At 61.0% G+C, this 16596-nt stretch overlaps 1 protein-coding gene across 8 annotated transcripts in view; it reads left to right on the forward strand.

Annotated features, from left to right (window-relative positions):
• Nucleotides 1-16596, forward strand: part of SYNGAP1 (synaptic Ras GTPase activating protein 1) — a 114219-nt gene that overhangs the window by 80495 nt on the left and 17128 nt on the right. For 6 of the 8 annotated variants that reach the window (XM_075915656.1, XM_075915655.1, XM_075915660.1 and 3 more), the window contains 8 exons: nt 1795-2031; nt 2292-2493; nt 5939-6117; nt 6206-6247; nt 8347-9205; nt 10151-10324; nt 10408-10619; nt 11048-11148. In XM_075915656.1, coding sequence (XP_075771771.1) covers nt 1795-2031; nt 2292-2493; nt 5939-6117; nt 6206-6247; nt 8347-9205; nt 10151-10324; nt 10408-10619; nt 11048-11148 — 2006 coding nt within the window. The remainder of the gene's footprint in view (nt 1-1794; nt 2032-2291; nt 2494-5938; nt 6118-6205; nt 6248-8346; nt 9206-10150; nt 10325-10407; nt 10620-11047; nt 11149-16596) is intronic. The other 2 variants (XR_012898971.1, XM_075915661.1) reach the window with 1 other exon arrangement.

Genomic DNA, 16596 nt, shown 5'->3' on the forward strand with positions numbered 1-16596 from the left:
CGTACGACTTGGGGGCGCTGACAGCCCCGGTCTCCCTGCAGTATGTTCCCACGGGAGCAGAGGGGGGTCCGTGTTTGGGGGAGCGTATGGACTCGGGGAGGACGTACAGCTTGGGGGCGCTGACAGCCCCGGTCTCCCTGCAGTATGTTCCCACAGGAGCAGAGGGGGGTCCGTGATTGGGGGAGCGTATGGACTCGGGGGGGACGTACAGCTTGGGGGCGCTGACAGCCCCGGTCTCCCTGCAGTATGTTCCCACGGGAGCAGAGGGGGGTCCGTGTTTGGGGGAGCGTATGGACTCGGGGGGGACGTACAGCTTGGGGGCGCTGACAGCCCCGGTCTCCCTGCAGTATCCTCCCACGGGAGCAGAGGGGGGTCCGTGTTTGGGGGAGCGTATGGACTCGGGGGGGACGTACGACTTGGGGGCACTGACAGCCCCGGTCTCCCTGCAGTATGTTCCCACGGGAGCAGAGGGGGGGTCCGTGTTTGGGGGAGCGTATGGACTCGGGGAGGACGTACAGCTTGGGGGCGCTGACAGCCCCGGTCTCCCTGCAGTATGTTCCCACGGGAGCAGAGGGGAGGTCCGTGTTTGGGGGAGCGTATGGACTCGGGGGGGACGTACAGCTTGGGGGTGCTGACAGCCCCGGTCTCCCTGCAGTATGTTCCCACGGGAGCAGAGGGGAGGTCCGTGTTTGGGGGAGCGTATGGACTCGGGGGGGACGTACAGCTTGGGGGTGCTGACAGCCCCGGTCTCCCTGCAGTATGTTCCCACGGGAGCAGAGGGGGGTCCGTGTTTGGGGGAGCGTATGGACTCGCGGGGGACGTACGACTTGGGGGCGCTGACAGCCCCGGTCTCCCTGCAGTATGTTCCCACGGGAGCAGAGGGGGGGTCCGTGTTTGGGGGAGCGTATGGACTCGGGGAGGACGTACAGCTTGGGGGCGCTGACAGCCCCGGTCTCCCTGCAGTATGTTCCCACGGGAGCAGGGGGGGTCCGTGTTTGGGGGAGCATATGGACTCGGGGGGGGGGGACGTACGACTTGGGGGCGCTGACAGCCCCGGTCTCCCTGCAGTATGTTCCCACGGGAGCAGAGGGGAGGTCCGTGTTTGGGGGAGCGTATGGACTCGGGGGGGGACGTACAGCTTGGGGGTGCTGACAGCCCCGGTCTCCCTGCAGTATGTTCCCACGGGAGCAGAGGGGGGTCCGTGTTTGGGGGAGCGTATGGACTCGGGGGGGACGTACGACTTGGGGGCACTGACAGCCCCGGTCTCCCTGCAGTATGTTCCCATGGGAGCAGAGGGGGGGTCCGTGTTTGGGGGAGCGTATGGACTCAGGGAGGACGTACAGCTTGGGGGCGCTGACAGCCCCGGTCTCCCTGCAGTATGTTCCCACTGGAGCAGAGGGGGGTCCGTGTTTGGGGGAGCATATGGACTCGGGGGGGGACGTACGACTTGGGGGCGCTGACAGCCCCGGTCTCCCTGCAGTATGTTCCCACGGGAGCAGAGGGGGGGTCCGTGTTTGGGGGAGCGTATGGACTCGGGGGGGACGTACAGCTTGGGGGCGCTGACAGCCCCGGTCTCCCTGCAGTATGTTCCCACGGGAGCAGAGGGGGGTCCGTGTTTGGGGGAGCGTATGGACTCGGGGGGGACGTACAGCTTGGGGGCGCTGACAGCCCCGGTCTCCCACAGCGTGTTCCCGCGGGAGCTGGAGGAGGTCTGTGCTGGGGGGAGGGAGGGCGGGTGTATGGGCTCGGGGGTTGTACGAGGTCCAGGGCACTGACAACCCCGGTCTCCCACAGCGTGTTCCCGCGGGAGCTGAAGGAGGTGTTCGCCTCATGGCGGCTGCGCTGTGCGGAGAGGGGCCGCGAGGACATCGCTGACCGGCTGATCAGTGCCTCACTTTTCTTGCGCTTCCTGTGCCCGGCTGTCATGTCGCCCAGCCTTTTTGGCCTCATGCAGGAGTATCCAGACGACCAGACGTCCCGCACGCTGACCCTCATCGCCAAGGTCATCCAGAACCTGGCCAACTTCAGCAAGTGAGAGCTGTGCCATGGGCAGGCCCTCTGGGGACAGCATGGGTTTGGAGAATGAGTCCTGTGTCCGCTGCCTTGGGGTGCTGACTCAGCTCAGCTGCACAGAGGGGGCTGGGTATTGTGTGGGGTGCTGTCCTCCTTGGACTCCTCTTCCCCGGCAGCATCAGCAGGAAGTTCAGCAAGAGCTGGAGTGGGCAGCCTGGGAGGGGGGAGATGAATGGCGTGGGAGTGCTGTCCCCGACTCAACCCCCACCCTACGCTAGGTTCGGCAGCAAGGAGGAATACATGGCGTTCATGAATGAGTTCCTGGAGCTGGAATGGGCCAGCATGCAGCAGTTCCTCTACGAGATCTCCAACCTTGACACCCTGACCAACAGCAGCAGCTTTGAGGGCTACATCGACCTGGGCCGTGAGCTCTCCACGCTGCATGCTTTGCTCTGGGAGGTCATGCCCCAGCTCAGCAAGGTACGAGGGCTTCCGACATGCGGCTGGGCGCCGGGCTGTGGGGACTGGTGGGATGGAGCTGGGGAGTGTTGGGAGGCAGGACACCTGGACTCTCTCCCAGCTCTGGGAGGCGAGTGGGGACTGGGGAGTTAGAGCTGGGGGGGGGGGCTGGGGAGTGTTGGGCGGCAGGACATCTGGACTCTCTCCCAGCTCTGGGAGGGGAGTGGGGACTGGTGAGTTAGAGCTGGGGGGGGGGGCTGGGGAGTGTTGGGAGGCAGGACACCTGGACTCTCTCCCAGCTCTGGGAGGGGAGTGGGGACTGGTGAGTTAGAGCTGGGGGGGGCTGGAGAGTGTTGGGAGGCAGGACACCTGGACTCTCTCCCAGCTCTGGGAGGGGAGTGGGGACTGGTGAGTTAGAGCTGGGGGGGGCTGGAGAGTGTTGGGAGGCAGGACACCTGGGCTCTCTCCCAGCTCTGGGAGGGGGGTGGGGACTGGTGAGTTAGAGCTGGGGGGGGCTGGAGAGTGTTGGGAGGCAGGACACCTGGGCTCTCTCCCAGCTCTGAGAGGGGAGTGGGGACTGGTGAGTTAGAGCTGGGGGGGGGGGCTGGGGAGTGTTGGGAGGCAGGACACCTGGGCTCTCTCCCAGCTCTGGGAGGGGAGTGGGGACTGGTGAGTTAGAGCTGGGGGGGGCTGGAGAGTGTTGGGAGGCAGGACACCTGGGCTCTCTCCCAGCTCTGGGAGGGGAGTGGGGACTGGTGAGTTAGAGCTGGGGGGGGGGCTGGGGAGTGTTGGGAGGCAGGACACCTGGGCGCTTTCCCAGCTCTGGGAGGGGGGTGGGGACTGGTGAGTTAGAGCTGGGGGGGGCTGGGGAGTGTTGGGAGGCAGGACATCTGGGCGCTTTCCCAGCTCTGGGAGGGGGGTGGGGACTGGTGAGTTAGAGCTGGGGGGGGGGCTGGGGAGTGTTGGGAGGCAGGACACCTGGGCTCTCTCCCAGCTCTGGGAGGGGAGTGGGGACTGGTGAGTTAGAGCTGGGGGGGGGGGGCTGGGGAGTGTTGGGAGGCAGGACACCTGGGCTCTCTCCCAGCTCTGGGAGGGGAGTGGGGACTGGTGAGTTAGAGCTGGGGGGGGGGGCTGGGGAGTGTTGGGAGGCAGGACACCTGGGCTCTCTCCCAGCTCTGGGAGGGGGGTGGGGACTGGTGAGTTAGAGCTGGGGGGGGCTGGGGAGTGTTGGGAGGCAGGACATCTGGGCGCTTTCCCAGCTCTGGGAGGGGGGTGGGGACTGGTGAGTTAGAGCTGGGGGGGGGGCTGGGGAGTGTTGGGAGGCAGGACACCTGGGCTCTCTCCCAGCTCTGGGAGGGGAGTGGGGACTGGTGAGTTAGAGCTGGGGGGGGGGGGGCTGGGGAGTGTTGGGAGGCAGGACACCTGGGCTCTCTCCCAGCTCTGGGAGGGGAGTGGGGACTGGTGAGTTAGAGCTGGGGGGGGGGGCTGGGGAGTGTTGGGAGGCAGGACACCTGGGCTCTCTCCCAGCTCTGGGAGGGGAGTGGGGACTGGTGAGTTAGAGCTGGGGGGGGCTGGAGAGTGTTGGGAGGCAGGACACCTGGGCTCTCTCCCAGCTCTGAGAGGGGAGTGGGGACTGGTGAGTTAGAGCTGGGGGGGGGGCTGGGGAGTGTTGGGAGGCAGGACATCTGGGCACTTTCCCAGCTCTGGGAGGGGAGTGGGGACTGGTGAGTTAGAGCTGGGGGGGGGGGCTGGGGAGTGTTGGGAGGCAGGACATCTGGGCACTTTCCCAGCTCTGGGAGGGGAGTGGGGACTGGTGAGTTAGAGCTGGGGGGGGGGGCTGGGGAGTGTTGGGAGGCAGGACATCTGGGCTCTCTCCCGGCTCTGGGAGGGGAGTGGGGACTGGTGAGTTAGAGCTGGGGGGGGGGGCTGGGGAGTGTTGGGAGGCAGGACATCTGGGCGCTTTCCCAGCTCTGGGAGGAGGGTGGGGACTGGTGGGTTGGAGCTGGGGAGTGTTGGGAGGCAGGACACCTGGGCTCTCTCCCGGCTCTGGGAGGGGAGTGGGGACTGGTGAGTTAGAGCTGGGGGGGGGGGCTGGGGAGTGTTGGGAGGCAGGACATCTGGGCACTTTCCCAGCTCTGGGAGGGGAGTGGGGACTGGTGAGTTAGAGCTGGGGGGGGGGGCTGGGGAGTGTTGGGAGCCAGGACATCTGGGCACTTTCCCAGCTCTGGGAGGGGGGTGGGGACTGGTGAGTTAGAGCTGGGGGGGGGCTGGGGAGTGTTGGGAGGCAGGACATCTGGGCACTTTCCCAGCTCTGGGAGGGGGGTGGGGACTGGTGGGATGGAGCTGGGGAGTGTTGGGAGGCAGGACACCTGGGCTCTCTCCCAGCTCTGGGAGGGGGGTGGGGACTGGTGGGTTGGAGCTGGGGAGTGTTGGGAGCCAGGACACCTGAGCTCTCTCCCGGCTCTGGGAGGAGAGTGGGGACTGGTGGGTTGGAGCTGGGGAGTGTTGGGAGCCAGGACACCTGGGCTCTCTCCCGGCTCTGGGAGGGGAGTGGGGACTGGTGAGTTAGAGCTGGGGGGGGGGCTGGGGAGTGTTGGGAGGCAGGACATCTGGGCACTTTCCCAGCTCTGGGAGGGGTGGGGACTGGTGAGTTAGAGCTGGGGGGGGGGGGCTGGGGAGTGTTGGGAGGCAGGACATCTGGGCACTTTCCCAGCTCTGGGAGGGGGGTGGGGACTGGTGGGATGGAGCTGGGGAGTGTTGGGAGGCAGGACACCTGGGCTCTCTCCCAGCTCTGGGAGGGGGGTGGGGACTGGTGGGTTGGAGCTGGGGAGTGTTGGGAGCCAGGACACCTGGGCTCTCTCCCGGCTCTGGGAGGGGGGTGGGGACTGGTGGGTTGGGGCTGGGGAATGTTGGGAGCCAGGACAGCTGGGCTCTCTCCCGGCTCTGGGAGGGGATTGGGGACTGGTGGGTTGGAGCTGGGGAGTGCTGGGAGCCAGGACACCTGGGCGCTCTCCCGGATCTGGGAGGGGGGTGGGGACTGGTGGGTTGGAGCTGGGGAATGTTGGGAGCCAGGACACCTGGGCTCTCTCCCGGCTCTGGGAGGGGATTGGGGACTGGTGGGTTGGAGCTGGGGAGTGCTGGGAGCCAGGACACCTGGGCTCTCTCCCGGCTCTGGGAGGGGGGTGGGGACTGGTGGGTTGGAGCTGGGGAATGTTGGGAGCCAGGACACCTGGGCTCTCTCCCGGCTCTGGGAGGGGATTGGGGACTGGTGGGTTGGAGCTGGGGAGTGCTGGGAGCCAGGACACCTGGGCGCTCTCCCGGCTCTGGGAGGGGGGTGGGGACTGGTGGGTTGGAGCTGGGGAGTGCTGGGAGCCAGGACACCTGGGCGCTCTCCCGGATCTGGGAGGGGAGCAGGGATCCCAGGTCTCATGTTCACCCCTCCCCATCTTTGTGCATCTGGCCCCAGGAAGCCCTGATCAAGCTGGGCCCCCTGCCTCGGCTGCTCAACGACATCAGTGTCGCCCTCAGGAACCCGCACATCCAGCGGCAGCCAAGTCACCAGGGGGAGCGGCTGCAAACCAAGCCCCTCATTCTGCGGGGTCCCTCCTCCGACATGCAGTCCTACATGATGCGGGACCTCAACAGGTGAGCCCCTCAGCGACCTCTCCAGCTTCCCGCACTCTCCCAGGTAGGGGCTGCCCAGTGCTAACTGCTGCCTCTGCTCCTCCTGCAGCTCTGTGGATCTCCAGTCCTACATGGTGCGGGGCCTGAACAGGTAAGTCCTGGCCCGAGACGGCATGGCACACTGCCTCCCCCCCTTCTTGCTGTGGAGCAGCTCTGTCATTTCCCTTCCTTGCCCTGCACATGGCCTGGGGGGCTGCCCTGCTCAAAGCTGGCTCTGCCTGAGGCCTGGGGAGTGCCAGGCTGGGCCTTTTCCCTCCTTCGGGGGCCCCTGCAAAGTCTGCATGCAGGGAGCTGAGAGAGAACCTCCGCCACCCTTGGGAAAGGATCATAGAATACTAGGACTGGCAGGGATCTCGAGAGGTCATCGAGTCCAGTCCCCTGCCCTGACGGGAGGGCCCAGCACCGTCTAGACCATCCTTGACAGGTGTGTGTCCAACCTGCTCTTCAACATCTCCAGAGATGGGGATTCCACAACCCCCCTGGGCAATTTATTCCAGTGTTTGACCACCCTGACAGGTAGGAAGGTTTTTCCAATGTCTGACCTAAGTTCTTGTCCTACCAGGCTTTTTGGTTGATCATGTAAACGGGTCCACACTAACATCCCGAGTTAAAATCAAATCTAGAACAGCCTCTCCCCCCAGTAGCTTTCTCCACATTCTGAAATAAGAAATATTTCCATTACATTGCAAGAACTTGTTGGATAATCAGTGTCCTGCTGTGTTATTTGCCCATCCGATGTCTGCATAGTTGAAATCCCCCATCACTACTAAGTCCTGTGCTTTGGATGATTTTGTTAGTGTAAAAAGAGCCTCATCCACCTCTTCTTCTTGGCTAGGGGGTAACAGAGCTCTCCCATGACATCATCCTTGTTTTTACCCCTTTTAACCTAACCCAGAGAGTCTCAACAAGTCTGTCTCCTACATCCACCTCAACCTCAGCCCAGTGTATACATCTGCAATATAGTTGAGAGAGTTTGTTTGTCCGTTACTGAGTGAGTCTGTCTGTCCATCCGTTTGTTCAAAAACTCCTCCTAAACAGTAAGACTTAGGACTACCAAATTTGGTAGGTTGCCTCCTCTTATCCTACCTTAGGCAAGCCCTGCCCACGAATCACCAGGCTGGTGAAAGGAGACATCCAGGACTGTCCCAGCTCCAAGCCTCCTACCCTCCAGATGCCCTTCAAGGAACATTCATACGGGAACATTACTGGCTGCTCCCCTTGGTCAGGGAGCCAGGGAAAAGTGCCCCGTTTGCTACATCCCTGTCTTTCTGCGGAGCGCAGGGGGCAGATGAACATGGACATGCCACTCTCGCACAGCAGTGCCTGCTGGAGCTGCAGTGGCCATAGAAGGGTGCTTTTCACCTGGCCCCAAGCTGTTGCAGTGAGACCGGGCTGGAAAGTCCTCTTTCTCCAGGGCAGCCTGCACACTGAACCTCTCATCCTCAGCCCTGCCCCAGAACCATGATTTAAATGAAGAACAACAAACATTATTGGAGTTAAGGACCCGAGTGATGCCGGGTAAAACTTCTAGTTGTTAATGTAGAAGGCAACACCTCCTCCCTTTTCCCTGCCTGAGCAAGCTGTGCCCTTCCATCCCACTATTTCAGTCAAGTGTATTATCCCACCAAGCTGCTGTGCTACCAAGTCAGAGTTGTGTTTCTTTACCAGCACTTCAAGTTCTTCCTGCTTATTCCCCACACTTCTTGCATTTGGATACAGATAACTAGATACTGATTTGATTTTGCTCCCCAGTTCTGCCATGTCACTTCTTGATCCTACTATAACAGCCCGTGCACCCCCCAATTTCTGATCCATTTCCCAGGTCTCATGTTTTTTCACTTCCCTGTGGGTTTTGGTCACCTGTCCCTGTGGGACCTCATTTTAAAGCCCTCCTCACTAGGTTAGCCTCACAGCTGATCTGCTCAGAGACTGCACCGTCATTTATCACCTGGAGGCCCTGGTCTAGGGGTGTTCATCAACTTCTCCATTTCCTGGCACCCCCTCCTCATCTGCTCCCCCCAAGGGCTGCTCACCAACACCCCCATTCCCCAGGACTCCTGGGCTGGCACCTCTCCCCCCATCCGACTCCAGGGTTGCTCACTGATGCCCTCATCTCTTTGGCCCCCTTCTCTCTCCACCCTCTGTGGAGCACTGGGCCTAGCCCTGACCACTTGTCTCTTCTGCCCCCAGCTCCATGGACATGACCCGGTTGCCTTCGCCCACCAAGGAGAAGGGCTCCAAGGACATGTTCTTCGTGACACGCCCACCCCTGGCCCGCTCCTCGCCCGCCTACTGCACCAGCAGCTCAGACATCACAGAGCCCGACCAGAAGATGCTGAGCGTCAACAAGAGTGTCTCTATGCTGGACCTGCAGGACAGCCGCATGAACAGCGTCTCCAACCTGCAGAGCGTGGGTGACATGCTGAACAGCAGCCAGGCCTCCATCACTGCTGCCATGGGACTGCGGCCCAGCCGCCTCTCGCAAGGCAGCGGCTCCAGCATCGCCGCCGGCCTCCGCCTCAGCCACATGGGGGTCACCACCGACGGGGCCGCTGCCCAGCAGCTGCGGGTGCCCCTCTCCTTCCAGAACCCTCTCTTTCACATGGCCTCCGACGGGCCCTCCGCAGCTCCCTCGCACCGCCCCGCCGAGGGCAATCCCGACACCTTCGCCCCCTTCCACGGCTACAGCAAGAGCGAGGACCTGTCTGCCAGCAAGCACATCATCCACAGCCACAGCTACAGCGACGAGTTCACCCGCCAGGGCTCCGAGTTCACCAAGCGCCAGCTCTCGCTGCAGGAGAACCTGCAGAACATGCTCTCCCCTCCGCAGATCACCATCGGGCCCCAGCCGCAGCCCCCATCCCAGCCCCAGCCCCCGCTCCAGCGCGGCAAGTCCCAGCAGCTGACCGTCAGTGCTGCGCAGAAGCCTCGGCCCTCCAGCGGCAACCTGCTGCAGTCACCCGAGCCCACCTACGGGCCAGCCCGCACCCGGCAGCAGTCCGTCACCAAGGAGACGCCCTCGGCGCTCAAGCCAACCATTACCAAGCAGGTGTGGGGAGGGCAGGAAGGGAAGGGAGGGGTGTCAGGGAGTGGGGAGATAGGGCAGGTGGGGAGAGGTACAAAGGGGAGCAGTGAGGGGGCAGATGGGGTCAGGTGGGGAGAGGTACAAAGGGGAGCAGTGAGGGGGCAGATGGGGTCAGGTGGGGAGAGGTACAAAGGGGGGCAGTGAGGGGGCAGATGGGGTCAGGTGGGGAGAGGTACAAAGGGGAGCAGTGAGGGGGCAGATGGGGCTAGGTGGGGAGAAGTAGAAAGGGGGGCAGTGAGGGGGCAGATGGGGCCAGGTGGGGAGAAGTACAAAGGGGGGCAGTGAGGGGGCAGATGGGGCCAGGTGGGGAGAAGTACAAAGGGGGGCAGTGAGGGGGCAGGTGGGGAGAAGTAGAAAGGGAGGCAGTGAGGGGGCAGATGGGGCCAGGTCGGGAGAGGTACAAAGGGGGACAGTGAGGGGGCAGATGGGGCCAGGTGGGGAGAAGTACAAAGGGGGGCAGTGAGGGGGCAGGTGGGGAGAAGTAGAAAGGGAGGCAGTGAGGGGGCAGATGGGGCCAGGTTGGGAGAGGTACAAAGGGGGGCAATGAGGGGGCAGATGGGGCCAGGTCGGGAGAGGTACAAAGGGGGGCAGTGAGGGGGCAGATGGGGCCAGGTTGGGAGAGGTACAAAGGGGGGCAATGAGGGGGCAGATGGGGCCAGGTCGGGAGAGGTACAAAGGGGGGCAGTGAGGGGGCAGATGGGGCCAGGTCGGGAGAGGTACAAAGGGGGGGCAGATGGTACCAGATTGAGAGGGGTACAAAGGGAGGGCAGCCGGGAGCTCAGTCCTGCTCGGCGTGGGCGGCTGACCGTCATGCTGAGGCACTGGTCTGTGTTGCAGTGCCCGCCACAGGGAGGGTGGGGGAGTCTCTGGGTCAGGGAAGGGGTCTCAGTCCATGCTTTTTCCCTGCAGCCTTCCCACACACCTTCCACGCTGAACCCCGTCATGCCGGCCTCGGAGCGCACAGTGGCCTGGGTCTCTAACATGCCGCACCTGTCGGCTGACATTGAGAGCTCCCACATTGAGCGTGAGGAGTACAAGCTGAAGGAGTACTCCAAGTCCATGGATGAGAGCCGGCTGGACCGGGTGAGAGCCCAGGCAGCTGCCCGTACGGTCCCCAAACTCCGGCCTGGTGCCGGGCGTGGCCCTCACACTGCCTTTCCCTGCAGGTGAAGGAATACGAGGAGGAGATCCACTCTCTGAAGGAGCGACTGCACATGTCGAACCGCAAGCTGGAGGAGTATGAGCGACGCCTCATGTCGCAGGAGGAGCAGACCAGCAAGATCCTGTTGCAGTACCAGCAGCGGCTGGAGCAGAGTGAGAAGCGGCTACGCCAGCAGCAGGTGGAGAAGGACTCACAGATCAAGAGCATCATTGGCAGGTGAGGGGCGGATCGGAGCGGCGGGGCCTTTCGGCAGGGTCACCTGGGCCTGGCCATGTGCGGGGAAGGTGGGGGCCGTGGGGTCCCTGGCACATGTTGGGGGGTCACAGGGTCCCTGGCACGCCTGGGGGGCGGCTCATGGCAGAGGCCAAGGGTCCCTGGCATGTATGGGGAGATGGGGATCACAAGGTCTTGTCATGAGGCCCCCAGCACACCTGGGGACTGTGAAGTGTATCGCAGGATTTTAGGCAGATCCCTGATGAGATCAGGCCAGGAGGGAAGAGTCCCTCTGGGAGCTGCCTCCCCTAGGTACCTGCTGTGGCCTCTGCCCCCCAGGGACCTGCTCAACCTCCCCCCTGCCCCCTGGGCGTGAGCTGTCAGGGACCCTTGGCCTCCCCCCGCGGGAGCCCGGATTGACTCCAGTGAAGCCTGTCCCTGCAGGTTGATGCTGGTGGAGGAGGAGCTGCGCAGGGATCACTCGGGCGCCCACGACGTCTCCGAACCCCGGAAACGCCTGCTCGACGCTCAGGTGGAAATTACAATGTCATTGTTCTTTTCCGTGTCTCCATTTCCCATCCCATCTCGTCTGCCGTCTGTCCCGCGGGCAGGCTAGTGCTGGGGGAAGCCAGAGGGATGGCCACGCTGCGGGGAGGGGGAGGGAGAAAGAGAAAGGAGGAGACACACACGCACTTGCCACCACAGCATGCACAGGACCTGGAGAAATTGCCAGAGAGCAGGGCTAGGACTGGGAGGGCACAGACTTCTTGCCCCTTGGGGACATAGGAGCATCATGCTTACAGGCTGAGGGGGCCAGTGCCCCCTTACAGGGTCCTTAAAGCAGGCCTGGGAGTCAGTTCCCCCTCCAGGGGACAAAGGCTGAGAGGGGCCCAGAGCGGTGGGAATTTCTTGGGTCCATGGCGTTTAGGGTGAGGTGATGCCATCTGGATGCCCCATCCCTTCTGCCCTGGCTTTGAGCAGCTCCACAATAAAGCACTTTCTTCGAGAGATTGCTCATGTCCATGCAGCGTCAGTGTGCACGCTCGCCACGTGCACTGGTGCCAGCAGTATCTGTAGGGGACCAGGTCCCAGTGCCCCTGGAGTGGCGCACGCGCCATGCTACGTGGGACGCTTCCAAGCCCCTCCCTCTCCAGTTCCTTCTTGCCACCAGTGATGGTGCTTAGAAATGCTCCAGCAGAGCTGTAGTGATCTTTGCTGTTTCCCTCTTTCCAAGAGTAAACAGGTTTACATAGTTACAGTTGATAGTGTTGGTCTGTGCGACCCTCCACTGTTTGCGGGAGGGCCAGAGCAGCGAGACATGCTGCATTTGTAGGTCCTTCTGCCCTAGGACCTGGAAGGAGAGAGACGTTGTGCCAAAGGCACTGCTGATGGAGTTGTCTTTAGCTCCGCAAGACCAATGATCTGATGTGTGGAGTGCCGACGTCTTGACACCAAGAGTCTTTGGTGATTCCCACAAAGTGGAGCAGGAAGCAATCAATGGCTCAGTTTGAGTCCTCTCTACTGGAGAACCCCAGGAAGGCGTTCAGGGTGCTGGTAGAGGAAGGGGCAGTGGCAGCTAGAGCAGCATTTGACTCAGCAGTCTGATCCATGGCCTCAGCCATTTCCATGTGCTGGTCAGTCTGGTTCCTGCTCTCGGGCTTGTCCATGGAAGCCCAGAGCTCGCGTCAGGACCTCCCATTCGACAGCCAGGCACTGTTCTCAGAGAACACAGACCCTAAACTGCATGCTCTGAAAGACTCTAGAGCCACTCTGAAGACTCTGGAGTAGTATGTCCTCGGAACAAAGAGGAGGAGCTTAAAACCCCTTCCTCTCAATCCCGTGGGGCCTGTCCTCAGCAAGACCCAGCCCAAGGAAGGTCTAAGCTATGCAGGAGGAAGCAGGACAGGCAACCTCCGTCGGCCACTCTACCTGCCCCAAACCCACAGGCAAGCACTCTTTCTAAGGGTGCGCCCTCTCAAGCCAGAACCTTCTCTTGTGTTTTCATCCCGCCTCTGCCCTACCTCTTGACTTGGAGGGCCTTTACCTTGGATCGCTGGGTCCTGACCATAATAGAGCATGGCTATACTTTACAGCTCTCCTCTCCCTCCTACTTTCCACCCACCTTCCCCATCCCTCTTCAGGGACCCTTCTTACAACACCCTTCTCGCACAGGATGTGGGGGAGTGGTGCAGGAGGTCTCACTCCAATACAGAAACTGGGGCTTTTATTCCCGTTATTTTTTAATCCCAAAAGCCAAGATGTCCTAAACGCCATTCTCAGCCTGTGAGGTCTGAACTGCCATCTCTGGAGCCTCAAGTTTTGCATGGTCTCTCTGGCTTCGACCATCCCTGACCTGGGTCCGGGGGATTGGTACGCTGCCCTCGACCTCAAGGAAGCGTACTTTCACATCGTGCTCTTCAGGGACACAGGTGCTTCCTGAGGTTCACGGTAGGTGCAAATCATTGCCCGTTTGCTGTCCTTCCCTTCGACCTTGCTACGCCCCCAGGGCGTTCGCCACACGTATGTCAGTAATGGCAGCGTACCTGAGACACAAGGGGGTCCAGGAGTTGCCCAACCTCAGCTGGCTGGTCAGAGGCCTGTCGGGATGGTGCTCTCTTGTCGGACATGGGTTAGCAGCTGGGTCTCCTGCCAAACAAGGAAAAGTCTGCGTCTGTTCCAGCTCAGAGGGTCGAGTTCATCGGACTCAGTAGCAGCTCCAGACAGGTTTGAGTTGCTCGTGAGCCTCATTTCCGAGTGTCAGCCACGTGGCATCATGCTCCTTTGCTGTGCTCTTTGCCAGACTCACTTTGCTACCTCTGCAGCTGTGGTTGGTGTCGGTTTACCCCCCCAGCATAGCATCCACTGGACAGATCGGGGACCATCCACACACACGTGGTGGTGGATGGCAGTGGCCAGCATCTTGGCAGGAATTGCGTTTTGGCAGCCATGGCACTATCTGGAGTTGGTGTGTGATGCCTCGGATCGGGGTTGAGGGGCGCACCTTGGCATGTTGTAGACGCAGGGAATGTGGAGCCTTGCAGAGGTGGGTCTGCATGTAAATGTCAAAGAGTTCAGGGCAGTACGCAGGGCGTGCAAAGTGTCCCTCCCGCACCTGTCACGCAGGATGGTCAGGGTCCTCACGGACAGTGTTCTATATCCGTAGGCAGAGAGGGACCCGCTCTGCAGCCCTCTGGCAGGAGGCACACGCTCTCTGGGAGTTTTGCGTCAGACACAGTATATCCCTGGAGGCCTGTCACCTCCCCGAAGCCAAGAGCACCGTGGCAGGTGACCTGAGCAGGCGGTTCTCCTCTCGCCTGACTTGCAGGTTCTTCCACGAATGGGGATCTCTCCCCGAGTCAATCTGTTTGCTAGCAGGCCGAATGTGAAGTGTCCTCTGTTCTGCTCCCAGCTGGGGCTAGAGGAGGGTTCCCTGCAGGGCGCCTTTCTCCTGCCTTGGTCAGGGGGGTCTCATGTATGCCTTTCCACCTTTTCCTCTGGTTGGCAAGATGCTGCCAAAGATCAGGCCGGATTCAGTGCAGTAACCCTCATCACATCTGCCCAGTCTCATCAGCACTAGCTTGGCACCCTTGTCGGCCTGCTGGAGAGGTGGCCGTGGCTGCTGTCAGCCTGCCCGGACCGTCTCTCGCAGGACCAGGGCCGACTGCTGCACCTGAACCTTCATGGCATGTTAAACCCACAGTAACAGGTGTGCTCGTCCTTTTGGGGAGCAGGAAGCCCTCTATGCCAGTGGTTCCCAACCCTTTATACTGTGGGCAGGCAAACCTATTCACAAACTTTTGGCGGACTGGTAACATTTTAATTACATATTTGCATATTCATCATATTCAACAATGAATATGCAAATATGAAAATAAAATGTTACTGGTCCTCCAAAAGCCCCGTCTCCCAGAGCTGTAGTGAACAGCCGGCTTCAGCTCTGGTAGTCGCTGTGTGGCGGGTGGCTGCAGCAGCTGAAGCCAGCTGTTTGTGGTGGCTCTGGGGACCACAAACCCTAGCCCTCTGAGCCCCCAGCGCCAGCCCTAACCCCTAGAAGTCCCTCCACTACTCCCTAGCGCCAGCCACAGATTCCAGATTCCCCTGCGTCCAACCCCCCCAGTGCCAGCCTCCCACCTCTTAGAGCCCCCGCCACCAGACCCCTCAGTGCCAGCCTCCTGTTTCCAGAGCCCCACTGCACCCAGCCCTCCCCCAGTGCCAGCTTCCCACCCTGGAGTCTCCAGTGCCCTCTAGTGTCAGCCTGCTGCCTCTTAAAGCTCCCCATCCCGTAGAGCTCTCCAGTACTAGCCTCGCCCCCAGCCCCCCTCCAGTATTCGCTTTGCCACCAGCACTAGCCTCACTCACCCCTGGAGCCCCCAGAGTCCCCAGTCACCCCCTCACTTAGTCCTTTGCTGCCTCCCAGCCTCCAGGTGCGTGCTGCTGCCCTGGTCGTGGCTGCTCTAAGGCTCCCTGCAGCCCTCCTGTGAGCTGCTCTTCCTCGTCTGGGAGGAAACCCCACCTCTCCACAACACTGGTTAGCTCCTCTCCCCACAGCCGCAGTGGGTGATGTACCCTAGCCCTGGCCCCCAGAGCTGCCACAGAGAACCTCTGCTCTACGTCTTCTGTTTACATGGCAAAATGGACCCAGTTCTTGGTTTGTGTGGAGCAGAAGGGAGTTAACGCCCCCCTGCAGACAATATTGGACTACCTGGAAGCACTCAGGTCTGGCTTTTTCTTCGATCAGAGACCACGTAACCACAGTTTCCATTGCGGCCTTTTACCCTCCATTTCAGAGCCGAGCTGTACTCTCCATGACCTCACGGCTAGATTCCTGAAAGGCCTAGAGAGGCTTTTTCCACAAACTTTCCTCCTCTTCCCCAGTGGGACTCAAATCTGGTTCTGTCTCGGCTGACAGGTCCTTTATTTGAGCCACTGGCCTTGTGTTCTCTGTCATTTGTCTGCGAAGGTGGCCTTGGTAGCCATGGCATGGATCAGGAGGGTATCCAGGCTTCGGACACTCACCTTGGAACTGCCTTACGCAATTTTTAAGGGTGAGGTTCAGGTAAGCTGCTTTCTTCCCTAAGGTGTTTTCAGCCTTCCATTTGGTCCAGGCCATCTTCTGACCCATCCGCTATCCTAAACCACATGAGACGCCTCCATGCCTTGGACGTTAGGCAGGCGCTCGCCTTTTACCTGGAGTGCATGAGACCCTTCCATACATCCTCTCAGCTCTTTGCAGCCTTCACAGAATGCATGAAAAATCTTCTGGTTTCTTCCCAGTGGCTCTCCAGATGGATCACCCTATGCATCACCATGTGCTATGATGTCTAACCTTTGCCGTGCACAAGGCGCACTTCACCAGCGCGCAAGCCACTTCACCCACCATCCTGGTGAATATCCCAATCGCCAACATCTGTACGGCTGCAACGTGGACCTCAGTCCATATGCTCATGTTCCACCACTGTGCTACGCAGCAGGCCAGAGGAGACATGGCATTCGGCAGGGCATGTGCATGAACAGGAGACCAGAAAGAAAGCTGAAGGAAACTCCTACCCGCCTCCGCAGATACTGCTTGGGGTCACCTACATTGAATGTGCATGAGCAAGCGCTGGACGAAGAAAGGGCAGGGACGTGTTTCTGTAACTGCTGTTCTTTGAGACGTTGCTCACGTCCATTTAACACCATTCCCTCCCCTGTTGTGGCTTTTGGCAAGAAGGAACTGGGGAGAGATGGACCAGGGAGTTCCCTATGTAGCTCGGTCACTCCAGGGGGCGTTGGGACATGGTCCCCTACAGGTACCGCTGAGGCAAAACCTTCTGGTGCTGAGCGCGCACACCTACCCTGCATGGACATGGGCAAACAGGTCACTTGTCTTTTCCCCAGTAACCCTCCAGACACTCCCCCACAGCTCACTCTTATGGCTCCCCCAGCCTCTAAGCTGTATCACAGGGCCCCCCGAAGTCCCCTCCCACAGTTACCCTGACAC

Source organism: Pelodiscus sinensis, unplaced genomic scaffold (genome assembly GCF_049634645.1).
Source record: "Pelodiscus sinensis isolate JC-2024 unplaced genomic scaffold, ASM4963464v1 ctg134, whole genome shotgun sequence".
Lineage (NCBI taxonomy): Eukaryota > Metazoa > Chordata > Testudines > Trionychidae > Pelodiscus > Pelodiscus sinensis.